The following is a 26,410-nucleotide window of genomic DNA, read 5'->3' on the forward strand; positions in this document are numbered from 1 at the left end:
TGTCTTATCGCAATTTATATTTCCTGCCGATAAGAATCGAAATTCATCTTATCAAATCGAAAGAATACAACGATTTTAGGTTTTACTGATTTTTCATCGCTCGTATCAGAAAAGTATATTCTGTTTGATCGAAATCTTCATGGAATCCAATAATTAGAGAGAGAACCATTTTAGAATTAAGATTCTACAGCGACAACAACCCTCTGCCATTATCACTGAGCCGAATTCACTTCTCATTGATTAGGGCGTTTTTCTTTTTCTATGTTCAAATTTTCTTTGAAATATAGGCCATATCCTTTCTCTGAATTTAGTCCGCACGTTTGTAGCGTACGCTCGGCTTCTTGATTATCATTTATAGAAAGTTCAAAAACAGTTAACCATTTCGTGTTTGCTGGGCGGCGATTTGGCCTCAGCTTCGGAGATCCTGTTGTTTTTATCCCCAAAACAGAGGGCAAAAGTTTCAGAATCCAATGGCTGGTGATTTTGGAGGAAAATGGGCGGGTTTCCGATCAATGGCGTTGATGATGTTCAACTTTGCTATAGCGTTGGCTCTGTCTTCCGGCGAGAGAAAAATGAAGCTCGATTCGTCGCGATTGGAGGAAGAAGGAAGCTTGGGAGATATGAATCTGCTCCAAGTAGCTTTGGATTTCTTGTGGAAGGCGGAGAAAACGGGGTATCATCATGTGTGGCCTGTAAGTATGACGATAAACTTTCAGACCTCTCTTTTCTTTTTGTCGATGAAAACATAAATCAAATGCAATCAAATTTGTTTTAGAACCGCATACTTGCAAATAATCTAATCATTTGAAATATTCTCGAAATGAAACGTGAAAGAAAATATTGTTTAGATGTTCAAACTATACTTCCTTGTGTTCATGGACTAATTTTCTTTTTCTTTTTTCGAAAATGCTTTTGAATCTTCATGCTAGGCCTTGTCTGGGTTCAGATCTAACAAATTATGCATATCATTTTGGTTATTTATGGCTTCGATGTGAAAAATGGAACTCTGTATATTAAATTTATCTCGACTTGTGAATCTCAATCTTCGGTACTTTCAACGAAGATTATGCTTTGGATTCTCAAATCAGATTTTTATTATTTTTTCTAAAATTCATATTCAATGTTCTAAAAGGTTTTTCAGCTTTAGTCTTAATTATTCAGGTTCACATCCTTATAGAAGACACTTATGCTTCCATGAACAACAAAAAAAAAAAAACTAAGTTTAGATTATGTTATAATAATCATTTAACTTTATGATACACGATTTTACATTTTCATCATTATATTTCTATTTAAAACAAGGTTGACCTCATCATATCTTCTCAGCACTTTCACCTCACTTGTTCAAGGAAAAAGCTTCTAGATTACGTTTATTATTATTATTATTACACTACCATTAATTTAGGAGGATGTTCGTCTTCATAAATACATTGTTCTTGGATCATTTTTTTTTTTTTTTTGTGAAGATTTTAGATAAGGGCTAAATAATTCTAAATAGAAGTATGAGTAAAGTAGATGGACTAACCATGTATTTTAAATGTTGTTTACAGGAAATGGAATTCGGGTGGCAGATTGTAGTCGGTTCTTTTATTGGATTTTTGGGAGCTGCATTTGGGAGTGTAGGAGGCGTTGGTGGTGGGGGGATTTATGTTCCTATGCTTAGTCTAATCATTGGGTTTGATCCAAAGTCATCTACAGCTATATCAAAATGTATGGGAACTGATCTTACTAAATAACTCCAAATCTGCTGTGAATTTGTTCTTAATTTGTCAAACTTTAATCCCTGTTCTTTTGCTTGCTAAAGGTATGATAATGGGTGCGGCAGCATCAACTGTTTATTATAATCTTAAGTTAAGGCATCCAACGCTTGATCTTCCTATCATTGACTATGACTTGGTTCTTCTCATCATGCCTATGCTCATGCTCGGCATCAGCATTGGGGTAGTTTTTAACGTCATATTTGCAGACTGGATGGTTACTATTCTTCTCATCGTTCTCTTCATAGGTAATGGAGAGATGAAAACTCATTTCACCTCATACCGGACGGTTTTATTCTCCATTTTTCTCCTTTGGCTTATCTTTGTGGTGTTTTGTGCAGCTACGTCAACGAAATCGTTTTTGAAGGGGGTTGAAACTTGGAAGAAGGAAACCATAATGAAAACGGTTATCTCTCAAACTTGAAACTTCACAGGTTTCTGTTGCACATAGTTTCAATGTCGTGGTTAATATGAACATTCGTTTTTCTGATAATTGGATGCCACTTCTTTTCAACTACAGGAGGCTGCTAAGCGTGCTGAATCAAATGGTGAGCCAATTTACTGTTTTACTGTATCAAGATGGAGCTAATCCTTGTTCTTATTTTATATTACATCTTTTGTAACAGATCTTCAATCCGATAACGTGGCATATGCTCCACTTCCCAGCGGCCCAAACGATCGCCCTGAAACTGACACCCGTGATCAAGAGGTAAGTTCATTCTTAGCCATAACTGATACCAGAAATGGGAGTGCTGAATTGTGATCCAAATTGCAGGTTCCAATCCTCAAGAATGTGTACTGGAAAGAAATGGGACTTCTTATGTTAGTTTGGGTTGCATTCCTTGCAATACAGATTGCTAAGGTTTTTGGCCTCTTATTTTCATTTTCCTTTCTCATCAACTCCTGATTTTTGTGATCACACTAAACTGAAATGAAATTCCTCTTGTTGAAAAACAGAAAGAATCACCCACTTGTTCGGTGGAATATTGGGTACTAAACTTACTGCAGGCACGTTTTCTGGGCCCCCCCTTCAAATGCCTTGTGATTTTCTGGTTGATTTCCGTTAAGAGTTTGATTGAACTTTCTGTGTACCCAAAATTTCTGTGCAGATTCCAATTGCTTTTGCTGTATCTGTTTATGAGGCAGTTTGCCTGTATAAAGGACGGAGAAAAATTGCATCTCTGGGAGATCAGAAGACCAATTTTCGAGTTCACCAGCTTGTTCTGTATTGCTTCTTGGGTATAGTGGCTGGAGTGGTTGGTGGGCTGCTTGGACTTGGCGGAGGATTTATTATGGGTCCTCTGTTCTTGGAGCTGGGCATTCCCCCTCAGGTATATATATTATATATTATCTCTAACCTTAGGGAGGAGAGGGTCATGCCATTAGAATATTTCAAGGTCGTGGCCCCTTTGGTAAGAGTTCGACGTATCTTGGTCATACTATTTTAGAGATCTCAAGTTCGAAGCTTCGAGTGAGCTTAATACCAAAAATGTTTGATGTCTCCTAAGTTCAAGATTTGGGCTAACACGGGTGTCTTAGGCATAGAGAGATCGAACCTTCAACTTTCTAAACAAATTAATACCAAATAATGATTTGTTATCAACATGAGCATAGCTCAGTGGTAAAGAGACGTAACTTTTTCTTTTGAGGTTGAAGGTTAAAATCTTCGAATCTTCGAATCCTTCAATTTGTTGTTTGAAAAAAAAAAACATAATAATTTATTCTATTGTGATCATAATATTTTGTGATTTGAACGTTATATCTTATATATCATTCACATCAACACATTTAAAGTTCATGGGACCACTGCTACTCCCAATGGTTTGAAGTCCGTGATCTCAAAGGTTTCTGATCTTTTGTCCATTTTAAGTAGAGAGACATCATGTGGACCACCCATGATGTTACATTGATTAGAATAGAATTTTGTAGTTACATTGATTTCTCGTTTTTATTAGATGACATCAATGATTTAAATTTGAGTTTTTCCACCGGTCATGTTAGAAATCAAATCATATCAAACTTAACTTTTTTATACCTTTGCTCTCACAGGTATCGAGTGCTTCAGCAACCTTTGGAATGACATTCTCCTCATCAATGTCTGTTATACAATACTATCTTCTACACCGTTTTCCTGTTCCTTACGGTAACTTAATCTTACCTTCAAACATGATCCATTCTACGACTACTATATTATAATTCAAGAATCTGAGTCAAGAACTTTCAAAGGGAGGAGTAAAATTTTATATTTTACGTATAATATAATCTTAACGGGGCAAATTAGAGAGAACAAAACTTTCAAATCTCAACTTTCATGCGTAGTTTTTTATAATCCAAACGAAACAAAAGAGAAGCAATTGCATCCTTCCTTCCTTTGCACTCCGTCATGTTACAATCCATCCAAAAAATTGTCATTTTTCTTTCCTCAAAAGTTTTTAAACTATTTGACTGATTGAGCAAGTTTTAATATTTGCAGCTCTTTACTTCACTATTGTGGCCATGGCAGCTGCATTTATTGGACAGCACGTAATCAGAAAGCTGATTAACTTGATTGGAAGAGCATCTCTAATTATCTTCATTTTGTCCTTCACAATATTTGTCAGTGCAGTCTCTCTAGGTGAAAACTACATACAAGCGAACTGTTTCAGCCATTTCCTCTGCAAATAATATATAAAATCTGAAATGGATTCTGGTTTGGTTTGAATTTTCACAGGTGGAGTTGGAATCTCGAAGATGATTGGTCAGATCCACCGACATGAATACATGGGATTCGAGAATCTGTGCAAATACAATGTATAAGGTTTTTTGTCCTTCTCAAAGAAATGTGATTTTGTTATTGTTTTCCATTCAGATTCCTATGATTTTTTTGGATTTTGCATTGGAAATTTAATTTCTCTTAAGTTTGATGGATAAGATGTTAGATTTTATCTATATTTTTTGAGTTCTTTCAGGGTTTTTGTGGTGCGTGCTTAGAAAGTCTAGAAATGTATAGTATCTATAGTATGGGAAGTACGTAATCTTGAATATCTATGCATAGCATGATTAGATTTTTAGATATTGTTTTCCTATGCACTATGCATTTTCAAATTAGATTTGAAAAGGTAACGTGAAGTGTTGTACAACTTTATGTATCATATTCTTTGCCCAAATTCGAATAAAAAATGCTACCTCAATGGAGTAGTTCCATGGTTTTTTTTAATGTTTTATTTTATCTCATAATAAAATTAAAATTTTAAAATATGTTGGGTCTAGAATCAAATGGTTGTGAAATGGTGTTTAAAAAGTTAAAAGAATGTGATAAGTTTTTATTTTTAAAGGGAATTGAAATAAAGCAATTGAAAATTGTACATCGAAACCGAAATGAAGTATGTATGAAAGTTTAAAAATCAAAATAAAATGTTAAATATCAAATTATTTTGACTATGTAATCAATCATAAAAAAAAATATATCATTTAACAATTGTGGGATGGGATAATAGAATTAAGAATAATTGAGATCATCAATGAGATACTAATCAATGAGATACTAATAAATATTAGAGAAATTATAGTGGGTAACAAAAATCTTTTATGTATTTAAAAATATGTCATACGTTTTTTAAATTTTCAAATTTGGCAAAAAAATTTCACTTATATCAGTAGTATATCAGATACTCATATCAGTAATATATTAGACACTCGTATGGATAGTATATTAGATGTACATCACAAACATATTGCACAAACACTCATATTAGTAGTATTTATTACAAGTATATTAGACATTTATATCAATAATATATCAGATGTACATCGCATACATATATCAATAGTCATACATATTACAAATGTATATCATTTACGTAAAATTGTCATTTTAAAATTAGATCTTCCTTTCTTTTTCTAAATATCATATTTAAAAAATTTAAATATAGTTGCTATTTAGCTTATATTTGCCACTACCCGATATGATTGTTTTCAAAAAAGAAAAAAGAGTCCATTAACCAAATAATTGTACAACCAAACTAACTTGAAGAATTATCAGGAGCAGTGGGACCAAAAGCTAAAAATATCCCGAGTTGTCTCATCAAGAATTTGCACTATTTATTATTTTTATTATTATTTGAGAAGCACATGTTTATATTTATTGCTGGTAGGCCAACCAACTTTCCACTTTCCACACATCTTTTGTCGCTGCCGTAAAGTTTCTGCAATTTTCATCTGAATTATTTATTTAATTTTTTACTGTGGACGTGGCTGATATCACTGTACCGTTTGTCTTTTAAGAAAAATAAATAAATTACAATTCAAATATAAAGTAGACATTCAAATTCACTATATTTTTCCTTCAAAAAAGAAAAAGACAATTTACTATATTTTGGAGGAGGCGATTACTCTCATTTACCGTATATTTGACTAAATTACATTTTCGGTCCAATAATTTTTTGGGTTCAATCTAACAAGTATTTCACGTCTGATATGTGAATTACCGCTGAGCTATACTCGTTTTGGCTACAAAAGTGTCTATTGTATCATATATTTATTAGACATCATATTTAAAATTCAAATACCTATTAAATATAGAATTAAAAGTTATATCAGACATAGTCATGAACATAGGTTATTGATATGAATAACAATTTTTTACTGTTTTTTTTAAATAGTCGAGGATTAATTAAACAATTTCTCATGAAGTTGGATAAGGTATAAGTGTTTAATAGGTTAGAGATTTATTAGACGTATAATTTAAAGTTTGAAAACTAATTATATACAAAACTAACAATTTAAGATAAATTGAAATTTTAAGGACGTATTGGACCATCGTTAAAATTTAATGTGACCTATTAAATTTCATTACCAAACTTAAACTTAAAAAAAAAATCACATTCCTGTTATACTCACAATTACTTACATCTGGATTCTAGCCATGGAAGCTTTTGTTTTTGTCAATCATTAATAATAATGATAACGACATTTTTGTAAAAAAATTAGTATTATTTAGTTAAATTTTTAAAAAGTAATTTTGAATAATTAAAAGCGCTTTTTAAGTTTTTTGTAGTAAAAAATGATTTGAAAATTTAAAAAACAAATAAAACACTGAGGTTTTAGAAAAAGCATTAATTAGTTTTCTTTCAAAATTATTTGTAATAATAATTAATATGTCTTTTTCAAATCACATCTCAAAATTAAAAAGATAGAGTAGAAAGTTTGTGTTGCAATTTGCGGCGGCGCGTGTAAATTGCTCGCTTCAACGGCGGAGAGCGGCGGTGGAGCGAACGGTGGCTGTTGATCGCAACAGTCAACTTTCTGGTACCTGTGGCCTGAAGATGCCGGAAATATCGAGGTCGGATTCCGACGAAACACGGAGAAGTTTTCCAGTGACCGGCGACGTTTCAAAAATCTTCTTACAGACACGAAGACTTTTCCTCTGGCGATCGGACGGCTCCGATTTGTCAACTCGTCTGGCCAGTGAGTCATCCCCTCCCCTAAGCGTGTGCTTTATTTAAAAATAAATGTCAATTAATTTTTTGTTGTAATCATATGATTTAAAATGTTATAAATCTAATTTTCAAAAAATAAAAGTATTTTTTTTAATATAATTCTGTTTTGAAATCTGACTTCCAAACTTGCATTTATATTAGTATAATAAAAAGTCTAATTTGTATAAATTTATATTTATTATTAAAAAAGTTTAAATCACACCTCCACTACTAATACTATTGGCCATGTTATATTCTAATACATAATTTATTGAGAAAAAAATCTATTAACTCAAGTCAATTGATTTATCTAATTCGGTGGAGGTATTACCTTTCTATAATTCAAAAGTTTAATTAACGTCTTAATTGACATATATATCCAACAAGAGATTGTAAATTCGATCTCATCAATTAAGTAATAATAGTTTTAGAAAACGAATCTAAAAACAAAAAGGTGTAGATAAAGCCAAAAGAAAAGGTATTTGAACACCAGTTCTTTGTCATTTCTCTAATTAAATATTGAAAAACTCATAATTTAAAAAAAAAAAAAAGAAACTGTTTATTTTTACATTTATCTTTTTTTAGTTGTGACATATTTAAAGGCAGTAAGATAAAATGTACTTGCAATAATTCATACTTTTAAAAATAATAATATATTTCCTTAAAAAAAAATCCTTTATATTCAGGTTCTCGCCTTCTGTGTCAGTGGTACAGAAAGATCAGAAAATATTTTGATTGCAATCGGTCGGCAAATAGAAGCTTCAGGCGCGCTATCTTAGCAAATCGCTTGCTGCAATGGCGGATTCCGGCGGAGGCAAGTGGAGGAGCAAACGGCCGCTGTTGATCGCGACGGTCAATTTTCTGTTAGCTCTGGCTGTAGTTTCTGCAGAAAGAAGCTTGAAGATGCCGGAAATGTCATCGTCGGACGAAACACGGAGAAGTTCCGCCGATGATCGGCGAGATTTCAAAAGTCTCCTCGCCGCCGCGAAGACCTTTCTCCGGCGAGCGGACGGTGCCGATAATCAACTCGTATGGCCAGTAAGTGATCTTCCCCCAAAAGAATCCAGGTAAAAAGAAACTAATTAAAAGAATGAAAAAAAAATCTCTAAAATTCGATTATATTTTCCGGCGTATCAGGATATGGAGTTTGGGTGGCGCATTGTGGCCGGCACGGCGGTTGGATTTATGGGAGGGGCTTTCGGCAGCGTCGGCGGTCTTGGCGGCGGCGCCTTTTTCCTTCCGATGCTTAATCTCATTATTGGGTTCGATCCCAAATCCTCCACCGCCATTTCCAAATGTAAGTAAACTAATTATTTTTTCCTTTTAATTTTGCGGAATTATGCTCGTTTCTTCTCAATTTCTCTCAAAAATAAAAATAAAATATAAAAAATTATTTTATTAATTTTTCAATATATAGTTTAGATTTTAAAAACGTTTAAAAAATTAAATAGTAAAGTAAAAATAGAAAATGAGAAACAAAATACTTACCTAACAGGAGTTAAACAATTTTAATTATGTGCATAATAAGTTATAATTTTTAAAATCCATGAACCTATTAGATACAAATTCTAAAAATCTAGATTCTGTTACCTACAAAATTTGAAAGTTTATAGATTTATTAGAAACAATTTGGAGTTAAATTATGTTCATATCGACCAGGTATGATAATGGGTGCAGCGGTATCGACGGTGTATTATAATCTTAAACTAAGGCATCCGGCTCTCGACATGCCCATTATTGACTATGATTTGGTGCTTCTTGTCCAGCCCATGCTCATGCTTGGAATTAGCATTGGAGTTATTTTTAATGTCATTTTAGCCGATTGGATGGTCACAATTCTCCTCCTCATCCTCTTTTTATGTAATTATATAAATTTAAAATTATTCAACTCAAAATTTTATTATTCTTCTTTGAAAAAAAAAATATTGTGTTTGTTATTTAAAATTTGGTGTGGTGTTGTTGTTCTCTGCATTGGAAGTCATATCTACAAAAGCATTTCTGAAGGGAGTTGCAGCTTGGAAGAAGGAAACGCTTCTTCTCAAAATGGTTTAATTTTGTATCTCTCATGATTAATTATTCTTTAATTACTTAATTTCAATCTCACATCCATCTTTTGTAATTTGATTCCGGTATCGCTTGGTTGTTTTTTATTTAGGAGGCTGACAAGCTCTTCGGTGAGTCACATGGTAAGTCAAAGCTAAATGTTTTTTAATTTATTGAGCTATTCACATGTTGACATCCAACGCGGATTTACGAGGTTTTGATCAGAGTGATTAATTAGTATTTGATTAGCCTCTGAAAGTGAAGGGATCGAGTACAGGGCTCTTCCTGGTGGACCTGGACAGGAGACAAAGGAAATAGAGGCAGAAGTAGAAGTAAGGGCAGAATGGGGTTTTACAAAATCTTATGAAACTCTATAAATGTTGCAACTAATGCTAAATTATTGATTTTATTTATTGGTTTGCAGATGTCAATTCTTCAGAATGTGTGTTGGAAGGAATTGGGTCTTCTCTTCTTCGTTTGGGTTGCCTTCCTTGTCCTCCAGATTCTCAAGGTTCTCTTAATTTCTTCTCTTCTTCATTATCTCTCTTCCAAGTTCCGACATATTTATTTCTGCCCAACTTGATTGAAGCATTTATTTTTTACTAACAAGTCGTGAGTTTAAAATTTCACCTTACATGTTATTGTACTAAAAAAAATCGTTTGAAAAGTTTAAATTTTGATTGAAAAAAAAAGAAATCGTTTGATTGGGGAAATTTTGAGTTTTAGAAGCCAAAATTTAGTTTGTGAACCATGAAAGATAGATTAAAAGATTAAATTTATGTAGATATGGAAATAATTTTTCTTTTTTTAAAAATTATATTTTAGCCAAGTAGGGTCAGTTTTTGTCGTTATTATCATTTTTCTTTTTAGGAAAAGTTATTAAAATGGTAAAATGTGCCAAATAAAGTCTGTGTCTTGAGAGAGAGTCTTCTCTGAGAGGACAATTAAAGCGGTGAGAGAGATGTTTAAATTCCCTTTGAAAAAAAAAGGTTATGTTTAAATTGGATAATATTACCGACATTATCTTTTTAAAAAGATATTATTTTGGTTTATTTGTTTTCTTTTTTTATTTAATTTATTTCGATTGTTATTTCAACCTAATACTCTATATTTTGATCCTTAAAATATTGTTATAACCTTATATTTAAGAAGTTACTTGTGCATAAAATCTGTGAAAATATGAGACAAAAGTTACAACTACAAGACTAAAATATGATTTAAAAATTTTTGTTGAAAAAATAAGACAATATTTTTTTGTTGAACGAAGAACAAGATGAAGCAAATGCAAATATTAAATAAAGATTTTTTTTTTTGTGGTATGTGCTAGTATTTGCATACTTTAATGGGACTTCTTGTTTTTTTTTTTTTCTTCTTTTCTTTAATTTAACAGGAGAAAACAATGTCTTGCTCGTGGAAATATTGGCTACTAAACTTACTGCAGGTCCACCCACACAAATTAAGAAACTACTAATTTTCTTTATTTATAATTTCTGTTTGGTTTCCGGGAAAATCTTCAACAAGTTTTCTGTTTGTTTCCCTAGAAAGTACTTATGAATGGGGTTTCTTGCAGATCCCAGTATCTGTGGGGGTGTGTTCGTACGAGGCAATTAACCTGTACAAGGGTAGGAGAGTAATTTCATCCTTGGGAGATCGTCGGACCGAATTCCGCGTCGGGCAGCTTCTGGCGTACGGCACCCTTGGCGTGGCGGCCGGCACCGTCGCCGGATTGCTCGGCGTCGGCGGAGGATCCATCATGGGACCATTGTTTTTGGAGCTCGGAGTTCCTCCTCAGGTGGATTACACACTTTACACTTTTTCTTTTTATTCTAAGATTCTTTTACAAGAATACATAATACTTTGTCAATCAATTGTCGATTTTTTTGATGTGGTATATTTATAGCCGCATGAAATTTTAGTGAATCCCATGTTGAGTTATCCTCTCAATGTTAAAATATACCATGTTAAAACTATACCATGTTGAGTTATCCTCTCAATGTGAAAATACGACATATTAATTAATTTAAAAGTTAGTAAGAACAGTTTATATTGATCGTTGTGTAAGGAAAGATTTTTCTTTTTAAGCAGGTGGCAAGTGCCTCGGCAACCTTCGCGATGATGTTTTCATCATCAATGTCAGTTGTGGAATACTACCTTCTCGATCAATTTCCAGTGTCATATGGTAATAAAGTTAAATTACAAAGATGAACTTTTCTAGATTGTGTCTAGTAATTAGTCCATAAATTTTTAAATTGTGTTTAGTAAGTCCTCAACTTTTTATTTTATGTTGAATGGACGTATTAAAATACAATCCTAAAATATTCCAGAACCAGAGTTAGACTAGATTATATAGGACCCATTTGTGTTTCTAACGTTTTTTTTTATTAATCTAAGAACATCACGCCACTAAATATATGGTGGTTGAAATTCGAAATTATTTTTTTAGAAAAATAAAAATATTTTAACTATTTATAATTAAAATAAAATTTAGGACTAAAATAAAAAAACGATAGAGATATATAAGGTAGGTTGTGAGATTTTAATTTTGAGCAAAGTAGTGGATAAATGGGTAATTTGCATGCAGCTGTTTATTTTGCGGCGGTGGCGACGGTTGCGGCCTATTGTGGACAGCATGTTGTGAGGGAAATTATTGCTTTGCTTGGAAGGGCTTCAATTATTATCTTCGTTCTCTCCTTCACACTCTTCTTTTTTTCCCTCACACAAGGTAAATTTACCATTTTAAAGAAATTGAAAAAAAGAAAAGATTATTTACCGGAATAATTACATGACGACTATTTGTTAAGTAGATTTTTTTTACTAGGTAAATTTATAAATGGATGGTTGTAAATATGATAAAAATATTTAGTAAAATTAACAAAATAACAACATGTTTAGTTTTTTCAAATATAACACTTAATAAAAACAGAGATCCAATTTTAAAATGACAACTTTACCAAAATGATATGATATATTTGACTACTATATATGTATATGATATACTACTAATATGAGTGTCTGATATACTTACGTATGTGATATTATATCTGATATACTATTGATATGAGTATATGTGCAATATGTATGTGATATACATTTGATATACTACTAATATGAGAGTATAATATATTAATGATATGAGTATCTTATATACTACTAATATGAGTGAAAAAGTGTGTTATATATGAAAATTTAATAAGTAGGTGACATATTTTGATATACATAAAAGATTTTTGCTATCCACTGCAATTTCTCTTTATTAATATTATATTTAATTTCTTTTTGGTGATTAGGCATCGTCTTCTTTTTTTTCTTTCTCCTCGTCTTCCTTCATTCTCTTTTATTCCTCCCTCGACCTTTCAAGATGTCGGCCACCTCTCAAAGCTCCTCCCTCCTTCTTTCTTCTTTTTTTTTTCATTCACGCTTTTTCTCCGATGACAAACTTTACCAACATTGCTGACTTTCTAAAAGAACAAATCTAGAAAGAATTAGAGAAGAGCACCCTCATCCCAGATTATAGAGATTCGAATCCAAAAAAACCTGAACAAAGGGAGAGAACCTCTCCCTCCATCCAAAAGGAGAGAGATCCCTCATTTCACATGTAGAATAAGGGGGAGAGGACGACCTAAAGTACTCAAACTATATATTTTAAAACTTAGCATGACCATTGACATATTTATTAATATTCATGTGGTTCCATCTCAAAACCAATTGGCAATGAGAGGAGTAGCCTATGTCTATTATAAACCATTGTAGGTCCCTTCTTTTATCAATGTGGGATCCTTAACAATATTCAATAAAACTAACGAAAAAAAGAACAATAACGACATTTATTTATTTAAAGTGAATAATGATTATATATTTTCTTAAGAGACATGTAAATTTTTTATTTTAATTATTATTATTCTAACTTTTGCAAGGTGGAGTGGGTATATCAGATGCGATCCAACGGATTCAGCGAAATGAATACATGGGATTTCAGAATTTGTGTCGAAGCAGTGGTTAGACAGCGAAATTTAATTTGCAATTACTTTTTCTTTTTCATTTTTTTTAGTTTAATACCGGGTGGCGATTTGAACTATGATATTTTAGTAATATATATATTGATGAAATAAATTATATTTAGATTGGCTTATTTATTCATATATTATGTTTTATATTTCACTTTGATGTTTGAATTTATTTTGAGTTAAAACTTGAAATATTATGTATCTTCAAATTTTGATTAAACTATTTTATTAGTAATAAATGTGAAGCTGTGAACTTAAAAAAAGAGTAAATGTCTTTATTGCTAAACTGTGCTCTTTTTTTAATAGATGAATTATAAATTTTATAAATAATTACTAAATTAATCTCAAATTTAATTTAAACAAGTAATTAGAATATGCAACCAGTTAATATAAAGTTGACAATCAATACAAGGCTAATGTTTTTTAAAACCTCGAATGGGTGGTAAAATTTACAAAAGACGTTATTATTAGGTAAAACTAGTTAACATGAATTATTATAATATATAACTGTTCTAAAGGATTGAATATTCACTCACATCATTGAACTAAAAAAAAGTTAAATTAGTTAATAAGAGTGTAACTATAATTAGTTAGATTTTCTGATCGGGCATTTGCCTTGATTAGTCGAAGTGTACCCAAATTGTCTTGACACATAGATATAAAAAAAATAAAAGTTAAGCTTTCTACACCCAACCAAATTTAACTTAAACACTTCTAAAAGAAATTAAATTAAACACTTTATTAAAAATATAACAAAGATAGTCCAATGTGTCTGAGAATAATTGATGTGTGAAAGTTGGCTCGAATATCCTATTTTTTTTATCATTATTTTTAATTTTAACAAAGATATCAATAGAATTATCGATGAAATAAAGTAAAAAATATATTAAAAAAATATATAAATTAATGAATAAGAATTTCACCATTTTAAAATAAAATTTGAAATCGACATTTATATTAAAAAAATATATAAATTAATGAATAAGAATTTCACCATTTTAAAATAAAATTTGAAATAGACATGCAAATGTCGATTAAATTTTAATAGACGCTCCCAAGCAATTGCGTAAAGAATTTTTTCTTCCAATCAAATATATAAATTTGGGGTCGCCGGATTAAAATGATTATTCCACGCTATCTGAGAATATCAGGGTCCGATCAAAATCGCACGCAACATAACACAGAAGGCTTAATCTCTCTCATTTTCCCCCAAATTGAAAACCCTAATTCTTTCTGTTCTCTCCAATTTCGTTTTCGCGAGGAGGGTTGTGTAAACGCAATCGAAGCACAATGGTTTTCTATTTCAAAGCCCGCCCCGACGTTGGCGATTACACCATTTTCATGGGTCTCGACAAGTACGAGAACGAGGAGCTCATCAAATACGGCTTCCCCGAGGATATTTGGTAATCTCCCGTCTAGGGTTTCTTTATTTATTTCTCTTTTTTTTGGTTTGTTATTTGACGTCGATTTTGCTGAGATATGGATGGAATTGATTTCTTATAATCAAGTTGGGTTGAATTGAAGTACTGATGTTTACGTTCTTGTTTGATGCATCTGGAAATGACAACGGAATATTGCGTGTTTGCTATTGGCTTTAATTTTAATAGCAATAGTGGCTACGGCTATTCTTGGTTTTCTTGACGGAGCTTGATTGTGTATTTCTTGGGAACAACGATGACACTGAAAATTAACACAGAAGCATTTGAGTGGTGGATTATGAAGGAAGCTAGTTTCTTATCTTTATTGATTGCTTGAATTCTATTTGCCCAATCCTTATCCAGCGATGCAGGACTCAGGCGTATCACTTTCTTGATTGTTTCGTTGCATTAAAGAACTCTACATTTCAAAACCCTAAAAAGCATATCTACACTTTATCATTAATTAATTTATCATTTCGTAAGAAATTCATAATTTGTTACTCATTCTACACTTTTATAAGCATATCTTTGCGGGAATTTTGTTTCAAGGGTCAGTTTTTGTTCTTATTTCTGGGGTTCCTTCCTTTTGTATCTGATTTGCATGTTAGGAGGACTTGGCTTAAAATCAAATTCTAAACAAAGGTCGTTTTGTGTAGGTTCCACGTGGACAAAATGTCGTCTGCCCATGTTTATGTGAGACTGCAAAAAGGTCAGACCATTGATGATATAAGTGAAGGGTTGCTGGAGGATTGTGCTCAGCTTGTCAAAGCAAATTCCATTCAAGGTAAAATTTGAGCGGTCTATTTGCAGAAGATAGAAAAATGCTCGACTGTGGTTAAACTTTAGCGAACTAGGCTTGTGACGCTCGTCTGTATGTTTGATCATAAATCGAACATTTAAAGTACATGTGTGTGTTTCTGCCAATGATTGTTGAATTGTTCTTCTTATCTGATAGGAAACAAGGTAAACAACATTGATGTTGTTTATACGCCTTGGTCCAATTTGAAGAAAACTGCTTCCATGGATGTTGGTCAAGTTGGTTTTCATAACCCCAAGATGGTAAGTTTCATTGTTTTAGTATGGCAAGTGGATAAAGACTTTTCTGTCTTCCCTTAATTTTTTAAGAAAGTTCGTGTTCTTTATGGATGGGAATATTCAAGGTTATTTTACAAGTCTTTGTCTTTATACATAATTCAGGTCCGAACTGTAAGGGTTGAAAAACGGATCAATGACATTGTCAATAGATTGAACAGGACTAAAGTGGAAAGAAAGCCTGATTTGAAAGGTAAATTGGAAATTTCATTCATGCTGCAAGGATAAAATATGAAATTACATTTCTTGTACCAATGCTTATTGCTTCCCACATGATGTCTTATTTTTTCTGTAGAATTGAAGTGTGTTTGGGCTTCACATTTTGCATCTGCATTATTTTTCCCTAAACAAAAATATGCAGTTTCTACTCCTAGAGCATTTATGCACACCTAACTCCTAAGTATGCACCTCAAGAATTATGTTATGTTTTGCTCTTTTGGCAATGAAGCGTATGAAGTAGTTTCCCAATGGCTTACATTAAATATATTATAGTCTTCCCATCTTCACATCCATTTGTATTTGAAAACAAAAAAATTCTTAAATTTTGTCATGAACAGATAATATGAGCACTTTGTTTTCCATTATACAGCCGAACGTGAAGCAGTGAATGCAGCTGAAAGAGCTGAGAGAAAGCAACACCTGAGAGAAAAGGTTGGTGACAAATTTCGTAACTGCTCTTTTTAGGTCTACATCTTGGGCTTCATTATTTGATTTTCAGATAGCTGGTCTGCCTATAACCATCATGGGATGGCTCAAGTGGTCAATGAGGGCCTTTGTAAATAGTCAAGGACTTAGAGGGAATGAGTTCAAACCATGGTGGCCAACTACCTAGGATTTAATATCCTATGAGTTATCTTGTCAACCAAATGTAGTAGGGTCAGGCGGTTGACCCGTGATTAGTCGAGGTGCGCGCGAGCTGACCCGGACACACGGATTTCAAAAAAAAAAAAAGATAGCTGGTCTGCCTATGGCTTTACATGGGAGAAACTTTCCTTTTAACCTATTAGGTTCCCCCTAATTGATGTGTATGGCACAGACCCTAGACATGCATGTCATTTTTGTTTTGCCTGTTAACTCTCAAGGTCTCAACTTTATATACGTTGCTAAATGACAAGTTGAAACATTTTTGTTTGTGATTGTAAAATATACAAAAGAATAAGAAAAAGAAGAAGAAGAAGAAGAAGGTAAAAACCTAATCTGCTTATTGAGATAGTGTGAACTTTGGAGTTCTTAGAATAGATTTGTGACACATTTTAGGGACCTATGATTGATGGTGGCAGCGTCTATGAATAGAAGTAGTGTCCGTTCTATATTGTTTTATACTTTTGACTTCAGAGACAACCTTGAAAAATGCCCTTTACTCTTGTATTGGAAACAAAATTAAAAAGCTTTATAGCCTTTTGCTTGTTAAATGAGATAGAATCAAATTCTTGATGATGAAGCAGGTAACTTGCAGCTTAATAAAAAATCGTTGATAAATCTGTTGTTTTCACTGTGGTTTTAGCTTTTCCTTAAAGAAGCTGGTTGCTGAAGAAACCCATATTCTGTGTAGACATTCGAGCTTAAGCATCATATTTCAGTTTATTATTGTCTTTCTTCACAAGGGTAGAAGTGTTTACATCAGCATTAAGTGCAAAATTTGTTTGGATATTGTGCTAGTGGCTACGATCATCTTGATAGTTGTCTATTAAAAAATCTGTACATCAGACCTGGCTTTGCTAGGTATTTTTCTTGAAGTCTTGGAATTCAGTTCGATTTCATTTCTTTGCAGAAGCGGCGCGAGGAACTGGATAGGTTAGAAAAAGAGAGGCAAGCGGAGCTAAGGAGCTACAAGGGTTTGATGGTGTCGGAGAAGATGACATCTAACAAACAGATTGCAGCAACAAGCAAATCACTACAAGAGCTGGAGGACGATTTCATGTGATCGAACATTTAATCAGTACAAATGCTGCTAAAAAAGAGCCAGCTAAAACTTGCTCTTCTGTAGAGAAGGCCATCATCTGCCATTCAAGTTAGTGGTTCTTGGCCCAAAAGTTGTCCTCTCGTGAGTGATTAAATTGTCTTAGTCTGAATATTCAACTTGTTTATGTCTACTTGTTGATGACTATACAAAAAGGAAATTGCTGTGCCTTTTCAAGAGAGCGGAGAAATGGTGTTCTCTAACTTGTAATTACTTGTTAAATGATGATAAGTTAGCTCATTTTGGCCTACAGTGTGAGAGAAAGCTGCTTTTTTCTTTTGGGTATGAATTAATTTTTTTTTTCTGGTTTTATAATGGGTTGTTTTCTTTTTGGTCTTTTGGTTGTTGTTTGGACCCTAGTACCCAATTTCTTCAAAGGCAGGTGAAAAGCTATCATTGAAAGTGTGGCGTGTTTGCCTTTCCCAAAAGTAAACTGTGCTCATGCTGTAAGAAAAACCACTTGTTTTCCATTTTTTTTTCAAATGAGAAGATTTTCGATTTGAATGCTTTGGTTGACTCTGTTTCTCTCGTGTTTGGTCTATTATTTTCTGGTTTTGGCTCGATTATCATGGTTATCGATTTATTAGGCATCATTTTTTGAACGCCTATCCTTTTTCTTAGATAGGGAACAGAAGTAAGGTTCTCAATTTGGTTCGACTTTGGTTTTATAACTATAAATTGAATTAGATCTATCTATTTGGTTCAACTATAAGTTTTGTCGTTAAACTTTTGAAAAGTGTTTTACTAGTCTTTCAACGTTGTGTCTAAATAGTTTGAACTTTAAAAACTATTTAACAAGTCTCTAAAATTTTAATTTTATGTTCATTAGGTGACCTATTAGACCCAATATGAAAAATTCAGAAGCTTCTTAGTTATCTTCGTAGACTTAAAAAAATTCAATAGTCAAATATTAATTTTAGAAGTCGACGACCAAAAATATATATATATATATATATATATATATATATTATTTTGATAAATAGGTTCATTTTATTTTAAAATCATGTTTGAAAATAAAGATCGACGGATAATACAAATTATTGTTTCCATTTTTATTTTATTTTTTAGTTTAATAATAATAAATGGGATAGAGATTTGTACCTCTTACATAATGCGGAAGATTAATTTATGATTTAACTCAGGTTGAAATTTATCATTCCTGTTAAAGACTAATAAATAAGTGTAACTAGTTAACAACCATACACGTAAATATTGTCGGTAGCGACAGCACTGGTTCACACCTGTCTGAATCCTCACCGTCCAATTTTCAAATGTGCCGTCATCTTAGCCGCTGGTTTTGAATCTCTCTAGTCCGCCCCTTTTTGTTTGAATAGAGCTCCGGACCGTTTAAATTAACGCTCTCTAAGCCATTTCGCTTTCTCTACTAGTTCCTCATCTCTCTTTCTCTCTCTTTGCTTCGGTGCATTCCAAACAATTTCTTCTCCTCGACTTGTCCATCAAGATCCGCTAATGCGTCCGGTTTCGATTGCTGCTTCCAGTTTCTGTCTTCGATTTATCTGCACCTTGCCGCTTGACGCAGAGTCCGGTGAGTTTGTTTAGGGTTTCTTTGGTTAATTTTTTTTAACTTCTATTGATTTTGCGATCTTCTTGTCGGTTTTTGTTTTCTTCGCTGCGGTTCGAAGTTCTTTAGGTATCTCAATCTATGTTTGTGAACTCTGCGACTTTTTTCCGTTCTATTTTGAGTAATTTATCTTCTGAAGTATGAAATGCTCTCTATTTAATCATCGTTGTTGTTCTAGTTTATGAGGACATAAGAGAATGTAGCGTTTTCCTTTTCTGGAGTTGGAACGTGTAACTAATTACTTATCTGATATTTTTCGCACTTCTTACGGTGGTAGAAATTGAATTTTTGTTTAGTCGTTCATCTGATCCTCGTTTCGTACATTTTCAATTGGCTCTTGGAAGTCATTTAGCTTTGAACCTGACAACGTTAAGGTTTCTTTTGAGTTCATTTTCGTCATTTTGAGGTTTGGAGTATGATAGGTTTTGATGCAAGTATTGAACCTGACATTTAGCTTTGAACCTGACAACGTTAATGCATTGCGAGTTTTAATTAACGGATTGATAGGTTATTCCACTTCCTTGAAGTTGGATTCAATTGCCGTTTCCTCTAAAAAAACGAAGTTGTATTCAATTGTTATATCTTTCGGTTTCTTTACTTGATATGGATTTAGACTTGATTTTAGTGATTAAATTTGCATGATGAGGCATTTTTCTCACTTAGCGTGAATTTTGGGAATGCGGATATCCATTCATTTTGTCCCTGGAGGAATATCTAATTCATATGTTTCAGTTATTGTATACAGACTAACTACCGAAACTGTGACTGAATTTACATCCACAATCTGTCTGCACTGATGATTTACAACCATCATTGATCCAAAGACCACGTCGAGATTAGATTTTATACTGCTTTGAAATGCTATAAGTTAATCTTTTGGAACTATCATTTTTTGGTTTGTTTCTCGCCTTTAAATAATGACTATCCACGTTTATATATTGTAGCGACAGCCCCATGTTTTATTTTCTCGTACCACTACCATTTTTTTGCTCAGCTGCCTCAAAATTTTGACTTATTGTATTTATTGTGCAGAAATCTTCAGATGAAATGGTAGATTTTTCCACATAGGAATAATATAATGGTTTGGCTCACATTCCTTGGAACGAGCCATTGTCGAGTAGGAATTGGCATATTATGCATTTTTCCCTATTTGTTAAGGAGTTATGGAAGGTGATAAGACCATCTCCAGTCCTTCAGACAATCCTGGGGTTCGGGACCAGAAGATACGTGCTCTCCATGGGTAATTTCAGTAATCCATTGGCATCCAATGCTTGGCTCCTTATTTCTTCTTGTACTACATGATTTATAGTCTCTCCATTTGCACTTTACTGGTGCCTTGTTGGTTTTGCAAGTCTTCCAAACCAAACTTGCCACCATAACTCAAATAAGCACTATTTTAGTTGCAATAGCTTTCAGTCCTGCACAACAGATTATCTTCCTTCAAAGTTTTCCCACAGACTTCCTTTGACTGGCAAGGAATATCTGTAACTAGCTTGTTTCCTGTCATTCTTTTCATTTTCCCCGATAAATGGTTGTAATTTAATTTCCCTAGGTAGGAATCAGATTCAACAAGAATTTTTCTTTTTTAATTGCTGTGGTTTTATCATTTATGTTCAAATTGACTTTTACATTGTACCACATATATGTTCATATACTGTTGCTTGACACTCGTATTTGCTGCCCTATTAGTTTGTTGGAAGACAAACTAAATTCTTCTGTGTGTTCTTTTGGGGGACATTTAGGAGAACTACTGGCCCTACAAGACGTTCAACAAAAGGACAGTGGACACCTGAAGAGGTAAGCCTATCGTTTATCATAGTGGAGATCTCGTGCTGCAGCCTATAAGATAGTATTTTTCATGGTGGTTGAAAGAGAAATTGGTGCTGTTTTTTTTTTTGAAGGTCAAAGGCTAAGTTGAGCAACAGGGCTGGATTTTAAGATGTTCTGATATTAAAGAATATGATCTCTTTTCTTAAAAAAAAGTTATATCTCCGTTTGCATTCTTTTTTGTTTTTTTTTTTTTTGGTCATGGATCAAAGAATTTTGGTTGTCAATATTTTTCTCATGATGATGCACTTTATTTTGAGTTAATTTTGTTGTTCCAGAAGTTATATGCTCATCTGTTGAATAATCTATTTTTACTCACTTCTAGGATGAAATTCTGCGGCAAGCAGTTGATCATTTCCAAGGCAAGAACTGGAAGAAAATAGGTAACTGAATATATTATCCTGTGCCTTAGTGTATTGACCTATTATAGAGGCCAAGGATAGATTTTATTATACTGAAGATGTTCCCGTTCATTACTTCTTGTAGGCTGGGCTTTATTTTTGATCTAGGAACATATCCATGTTAACCTATTTTAAATGTAAAGTACATTATGTTGTAACTAATTAATTCTGTTCTGGATGATTATATGACCAATAACCTGATTAATTGTGCCTTATCTAAGGAGGCCTTTTTCCAAGATGAATAGTTTTTTGCATGAACCAATATGTTCTTTTATTGCATCACTGGTTCATTTGTCGTGGTGGTTGTTTGTAGCTGGATGTTTCAAGGATCGGACTGACGTACAATGTCTGCATAGGTGGCAAAAGGTTTTAAATCCTGAACTTGTCAAAGGTCCATGGTCTAAAGAGGTGATCCACTTGTGAAAGTTAGTTCTTTATTTTATTCCATGTCATGATAATTTAATCAGCATATCCTTTCAATTAAATATACTCTTTTTATGGAATCCTACTTGAACTTACCAGTTTGCTTTATGAGTTCTATACAGGAGGACGAAATCATTATTGAACTGGTGAACAAATATGGACCAAAAAAGTGGTCCACAATTGCAAAACATCTATCTGGACGCATTGGTAAGCAATGCCGAGAAAGGTATGACAATGGAGTTATTTTCTTGTTGATTTATTGAATTTTGATTTTTCTGCTCTACTTTAATCATCTCTTTTGTAAATTCTTTCAGATGAAAGTTGTTTCTATTCTGGAAGGCATTGTGATTTTTATTCTTGCCATCAATTTGAACATTTCCTGCATCCGTACTTGAACTTCTATTAAATTTTCGTCTGTAATTTCCATATTTCTTTTCTTTTACATAAAATATATCCTTTTGTCAGGTGGCACAATCACCTTAATCCTAATATAAACAAAGAAGCATGGACCCAAGAAGAGGAGTTGGCTCTAATTCGTGCTCATCAAATTTATGGGAACAGATGGGCAGAGCTAACAAAGTTCTTACCAGGAAGGTATGTCCCTATTTGTTGCTTAAAGTTTAGGCATTATGCGGGATTGTTCTTCATGTGCATTTTCAATTGTATTTCTGTAAACCAACCTTCTCAGATTAAAGTTGTTTACATGTGAACTTTTTTGGATTCTTTAAACTGCAGCTGTGTTCCCTAGAACTGAATTTCTTTTCAGTTTTTAATTGGAAAATTTTTAACTCATGATGAAAGGTTTTATATTTGTGCTTTTATAATCAACAGGACAGACAATGCTATAAAAAATCATTGGAACAGTTCTGTCAAAAAGAAACTGGATTCTTACTTGGTCTCTGGCTTGCTCACACAATTTCAAGATCCAATTTCTGTCGGACAACCAAATCAACTCCCAGTTTCTGTTGGCAGTGGAAATGACAGTGGCTTGAATGGAATGGAAACAGAGGAGATTTCAGAGTGCAGTCAAGATGCAACAGTTGCTGATAGCTTTATGAGTGATTTAGCATGTGGAACTCTGCAGATGAGAAAGGAATATCAGTTAATTGAGAATTCGGGGTTGGGCAAGGAGCAAAGTTCCAGCCCGGTATCCAGTTCTGCACCTTACTACCATTCCGTGGATGAAATTACTGAGTTTGCTCAAGAAATGGGTCACTCTTTGTCGCCTTCAGAGCAAAATCACTTGCATGGTTGTAGAATAACTTCGGATAGGGATTACCAATGTGATTTGAACGAGTTTCCTAACATCTCTTCATTAGAATTGGGTAAAGAAACCTCACAGTTTGAAGCAATTTGCACTAGGATGGGTGAGAGTCATGGAGCTGGCGATTCTGCTCAAAATTCTTCGATGGAAAAAGGAGCTACAGCTTGCGTTCAAGCAGAGCGTATGTTTATATCTGATGATGAGTGTTGCAGGGTCCTATTCTCAGATGCAAAAAGTGACAGATGTGATCGGACTACTAATCTTAGAAAAGGCTCTTATGTATCTGAATTGAACGATTACGAAGTTCCAGTTGAATCCTTGGGCACACAAAAAGCGGATAATAGCCATACTTCAACTTCACAAATACATCCTTCAGGATCTGATGTGCAGGAGAAAAATCTGGTGTCTCAGTCATACGTGGTCGTTCCATTGGTGACTAGTCAACAGGATGGGCTTGTCTATAACGGTGGACCATCCAAGCCTTCCTGCTTTCATCTGACAGATAACTCAGAAATGCAAGAACATCCAGGTGTGTCAGAAGACCCGGCAAAATTAATTTGTGTGAATACAATTGCAACAGCTGCAGATAGCACGGGGACTTGTACTCATTCGGATGAAAGAGCAAAACAACATAATGAACATGAAGACTCGGGAGCTCTTTGTTATGAGCCTCCTCGTTTTCCAAGTTTAGATGTTCCTTTTTTCAGCTGTGATCTCATACAGTCTGGAAGTGAAATGCAGGAGTACAGCCCACTTGGCATACGCCAGTTGATGATGTCCTCTCTAAACTGTGTTACTCCATTCAGATTATGGGATTCGCCATCTTGCGATGCTAGTCCAGATGCTGTGCTGAAAAGCGCTGCCAAAACTTTCACCAGCACACCATCCATTTTGAAGAAACGCCACCGCGAGTTAATGTCTCCTCTTTCGGAGAGAAGAATTGACAAGAAGCTTGAAACTGCTGTGACATCCAGTTTGTCAGAAACCTTTTCACGTTTGGATGTTGTGTTCAATGATGGGCCTGACAAAGCTTCTACATTATCTCTATCTGACCAAAAAGGGACCACAGAAGATTTTGCTGAAGATAAAGAAAATATATATTGTACCATTGAAAAAAGAGAAAACAAGAGAGATGATGGTGATGAATCTCTAAATGTCACAATTTCAGAGAATGGTGTCCCGAAAAGCCATTCCCAGGACTACACAAAACAAGGGAATGCCGATATCGAGATGATCTGGGTTCAATCTGCAGCTGAAATTGTGAGTTATTTTTCGACAAGTCTTTTTGGGAGATTTTCTTGTTTGATGAACACAATCTGATTCTTAATTTTACTTCTGGCAGGTGCCTCCTGGAGTCCTGACTGAACACGACGCCAACGACCTGCAGCTCCATTCTGTTGATCAAGCTGATTCTCACAGAGCTTTGAGTTCAAGTAAAGGAATTAAGAAAAGACACTGTTTAAGTAGATTGGATGATCCCTCAAATGCAGAAGACAATACTTCTAAAGTGTCTTCTGGGAATTCACATGGAAGGACTAGCAGCAGCCCTCCCGAACATCATTCGGTCGCAACGACACGAGAACTGCCTGTGACTTCATCTGCTTCCCTCGAGAAGATAGAAGATAATCGCCCCCAAATTACCATAACTGGAATTGCTGCTTCATTGTAAGACTCATCACCCTCTGTCTCTTCCAATTCATTATTATTCTTCACATTTTTGGCCTTACTCTTTGAAGTTGGTTAAGTTTTGAAGTTTGAGATATGTCTTAGGCCTGGAGAATCTCCATTTTTTAAGAGAAGTATTGAATCCCCATCAGCATGGATGTCTCCATGGTTTCTCAATTCGTTCCTACCGGGGCCGAGGATCGATACAGAAATAACGATCGAGGTTGGTAGTTTAGATTATTTGGGTTTGTTCTGAGGGAGAAATATATGTAACTTTGTAATTTCTGGATTTGTTTGATCAGGACATTGGGTATTACTCGAGCCCGAAGGAAAGAAGCGTTGATGCAATTGGGTTGATGAAACAAGTAAGCGAGCGAACGGCAGCTGCATGCGCCAATGCTCATGAGGTGTTGGGAAACGAAACTCCAGAGACTCTGCTGAAGGGAACGCGCATGAAGCATCATTCCCATTGTGATGAAACTGTTCTGGTACGTATCATAAGTTTCTTACCATTCTGCTCCAAGTCCTTCCTTTCTAACGTTGTGTTGGAGAATTTTTTCTTTTTTTTTTCGATTCTAAAAATTAGAGTGGCAAATTTTTTATGAAATGTTTTTTTGATTTTCTATTTTTCGAAATTGAACTTATGGACGCGTTTCAAAATATATACCCAATCTTGAAAACTAAAATAGTAGTTTTTAGAAAATTTTGTTTTTGTTTTTGAAAGAATTCGAATATATTACAAATGAAATTGTGAGAAAGTAAGTAATTATGTGTGGCTTAAATTTTTATTGTTTCTTTAATTTAAGATAGACCAAAGGTGAATTATATTTTTTCACAGTCCAATTTTAAAATTATAAACTTCACAAAAATATCATAACTTTAAAAAATGTTTTCCAAAACCTACAACTTTGCATTTCCTTGTTTAAATATAGCAAAAAGAAGAGAGATTTCATTCCATACTTTAGAAAATGTCACAACTTTTTCTTCTTGAATATATTTGGACTTTTCTAAGTATATTATACATCATATTAAGTTTGACTTCGATTTAAATTATGTTCATACTTTTTACTATATTTGAAAATACATAAAATATCATGGGTAGTTTATTACACCATTTACGTAGATACCTCTTTAAGAAAATGTATTGTCTTATCTAAGACAAGTGGGTAAATTGGCAAAATGAGATGGTGAACATTTTATGAATACATTTTCAGGCAGATTGTCGCGTGTTGGACTTCAGCGAATGCGGGTCTCCAGGGAAGGTGGGGTCGGGACCGATTGTGGGATAACTACAGCCGCCAGCCAGCCCCGCTTCTTATCCACTAAGGCTGCAGATGGCAATCCATTGGTACCCAAAACTCAGCCTTCTTTTATCTCCTACTGTAACATCGTAATCATGTCTACCTTTCCCCCCCTTTTTCTTACTTCTGTGTCACAATTTCACTGATTTGAGATATCTTGATTATCGATGTTACTTGTAGTTTGAACCAACGGCGTCATCAATTTAGAAAGCTTTAG

The 26,410-nt window shown here is 33.8% G+C and overlaps 4 protein-coding genes across 6 annotated transcripts; all 4 read left to right on the forward strand.

The window, feature by feature from the left end:
* The first annotated feature begins 58 nt into the window (after nt 1–58).
* Nucleotides 59–4,699, forward strand: LOC111012370 (sulfite exporter TauE/SafE family protein 3). Its single transcript, XM_022286509.2, has 12 exons — nt 59–692; nt 1,551–1,710; nt 1,805–2,005; nt 2,099–2,163; nt 2,278–2,305; nt 2,384–2,466; nt 2,533–2,619; nt 2,715–2,765; nt 2,867–3,088; nt 3,807–3,900; nt 4,231–4,371; nt 4,468–4,699. The coding sequence occupies exons 1-12, from the start codon at nt 471–473 to the stop codon at nt 4,551–4,553; spliced, it is 1,440 nt and encodes a 479-aa protein (XP_022142201.1). The 5' UTR covers nt 59–470; the 3' UTR covers nt 4,554–4,699.
* Nucleotides 4,700–7,900: 3,201 nt separating this feature from the next.
* On the forward strand, nt 7,901–13,414 carry LOC111009005 (sulfite exporter TauE/SafE family protein 3). Of its 3 annotated transcripts, none has more exons than XM_022281947.2 (12): nt 7,902–8,251; nt 8,351–8,510; nt 8,873–9,073; nt 9,192–9,259; nt 9,369–9,399; nt 9,506–9,588; nt 9,681–9,767; nt 10,647–10,697; nt 10,827–11,048; nt 11,342–11,435; nt 11,838–11,978; nt 13,171–13,414. In XM_022281947.2, exons 1-12 carry the CDS (start codon nt 8,009–8,011, stop codon nt 13,254–13,256), a joined length of 1,467 nt encoding a protein of 488 aa, XP_022137639.1. In that variant the 5' UTR covers nt 7,902–8,008; the 3' UTR covers nt 13,257–13,414. The 3 variants fall into 3 exon arrangements, with proteins under 3 accessions (XP_022137794.1, XP_022137639.1, XP_022137722.1); XM_022282030.2 differs by having other exon boundaries at nt 9,521–9,588; XM_022282102.2 differs by lacking the exon at nt 10,647–10,697 and having other exon boundaries at nt 7,901–8,251.
* Nucleotides 13,415–14,337: 923 nt separating this feature from the next.
* Nucleotides 14,338–17,982, forward strand: LOC111010748 (coiled-coil protein). Its single transcript, XM_022284279.2, has 6 exons — nt 14,338–14,663; nt 15,335–15,462; nt 15,634–15,737; nt 15,876–15,963; nt 16,360–16,421; nt 17,542–17,982. The coding sequence occupies exons 1-6, from the start codon at nt 14,551–14,553 to the stop codon at nt 17,692–17,694; spliced, it is 648 nt and encodes a 215-aa protein (XP_022139971.1). The 5' UTR covers nt 14,338–14,550; the 3' UTR covers nt 17,695–17,982.
* A 945-nt stretch (nt 17,983–18,927) lies between these two features.
* On the forward strand, nt 18,928–26,379 carry MYB3R-4 (myb domain protein 3r-4). Its single transcript, XM_022276565.2, has 12 exons — nt 18,928–19,276; nt 20,345–20,552; nt 21,055–21,109; nt 21,465–21,522; nt 21,854–21,948; nt 22,086–22,189; nt 22,429–22,557; nt 22,795–24,487; nt 24,570–24,892; nt 24,998–25,115; nt 25,195–25,380; nt 26,107–26,379. Exons 2-12 carry the CDS (start codon nt 20,476–20,478, stop codon nt 26,179–26,181), a joined length of 2,913 nt encoding a protein of 970 aa, XP_022132257.1. The 5' UTR covers nt 18,928–19,276; nt 20,345–20,475; the 3' UTR covers nt 26,182–26,379.
* Nucleotides 26,380–26,410: the final 31 nt, after the last annotated feature.

This window comes from Momordica charantia, assembly GCF_013281855.1.
Source record: "Momordica charantia cultivar OHB3-1 chromosome 11 unlocalized genomic scaffold, Mcharantia_2.0 BLBB01000011.1, whole genome shotgun sequence".
NCBI lineage: Eukaryota > Viridiplantae > Streptophyta > Magnoliopsida > Cucurbitales > Cucurbitaceae > Momordica > Momordica charantia.

Bases quoted from the DNA above. Each gene is read 5' to 3' on its own strand.
- MYB3R-4 (XM_022276565.2), top strand. From the start codon at position 20,476: ATGGAAGGTGATAAGACCATCTCCAGTCCTTCAGACAATCCTGGGGTT. The intron at 21,949-22,085 runs GTGATCCACTTG...AGTTCTATACAG, and splicing joins AAGGTCCATGGTCTAAAGAG to GAGGACGAAATCATTATTGA. The intron at 22,558-22,794 runs GTATGTCCCTAT...TATAATCAACAG, and splicing joins ACAAAGTTCTTACCAGGAAG to GACAGACAATGCTATAAAAA.
- LOC111010748 (XM_022284279.2), top strand. From the start codon at position 14,551: ATGGTTTTCTATTTCAAAGCCCGCCCCGACGTTGGCGATTACACCATT. The intron at 15,463-15,633 runs GTAAAATTTGAG...CTTATCTGATAG, and splicing joins CAAAGCAAATTCCATTCAAG to GAAACAAGGTAAACAACATT. The intron at 15,964-16,359 runs GTAAATTGGAAA...TCCATTATACAG, and splicing joins AAGAAAGCCTGATTTGAAAG to CCGAACGTGAAGCAGTGAAT.
- LOC111012370 (XM_022286509.2), top strand. From the start codon at position 471: ATGGCTGGTGATTTTGGAGGAAAATGGGCGGGTTTCCGATCAATGGCG. The intron at 2,467-2,532 runs GTAAGTTCATTC...TCCAAATTGCAG, and splicing joins CTGACACCCGTGATCAAGAG to GTTCCAATCCTCAAGAATGT. The intron at 2,766-2,866 runs GCACGTTTTCTG...ATTTCTGTGCAG, and splicing joins GGGTACTAAACTTACTGCAG to ATTCCAATTGCTTTTGCTGT.
- LOC111009005 (XM_022281947.2), top strand. From the start codon at position 8,009: ATGGCGGATTCCGGCGGAGGCAAGTGGAGGAGCAAACGGCCGCTGTTG. The intron at 8,252-8,350 runs GTAAGTGATCTT...CCGGCGTATCAG, and splicing joins ATAATCAACTCGTATGGCCA to GATATGGAGTTTGGGTGGCG. The intron at 9,589-9,680 runs GTAAGGGCAGAA...ATTGGTTTGCAG, and splicing joins AAATAGAGGCAGAAGTAGAA to ATGTCAATTCTTCAGAATGT.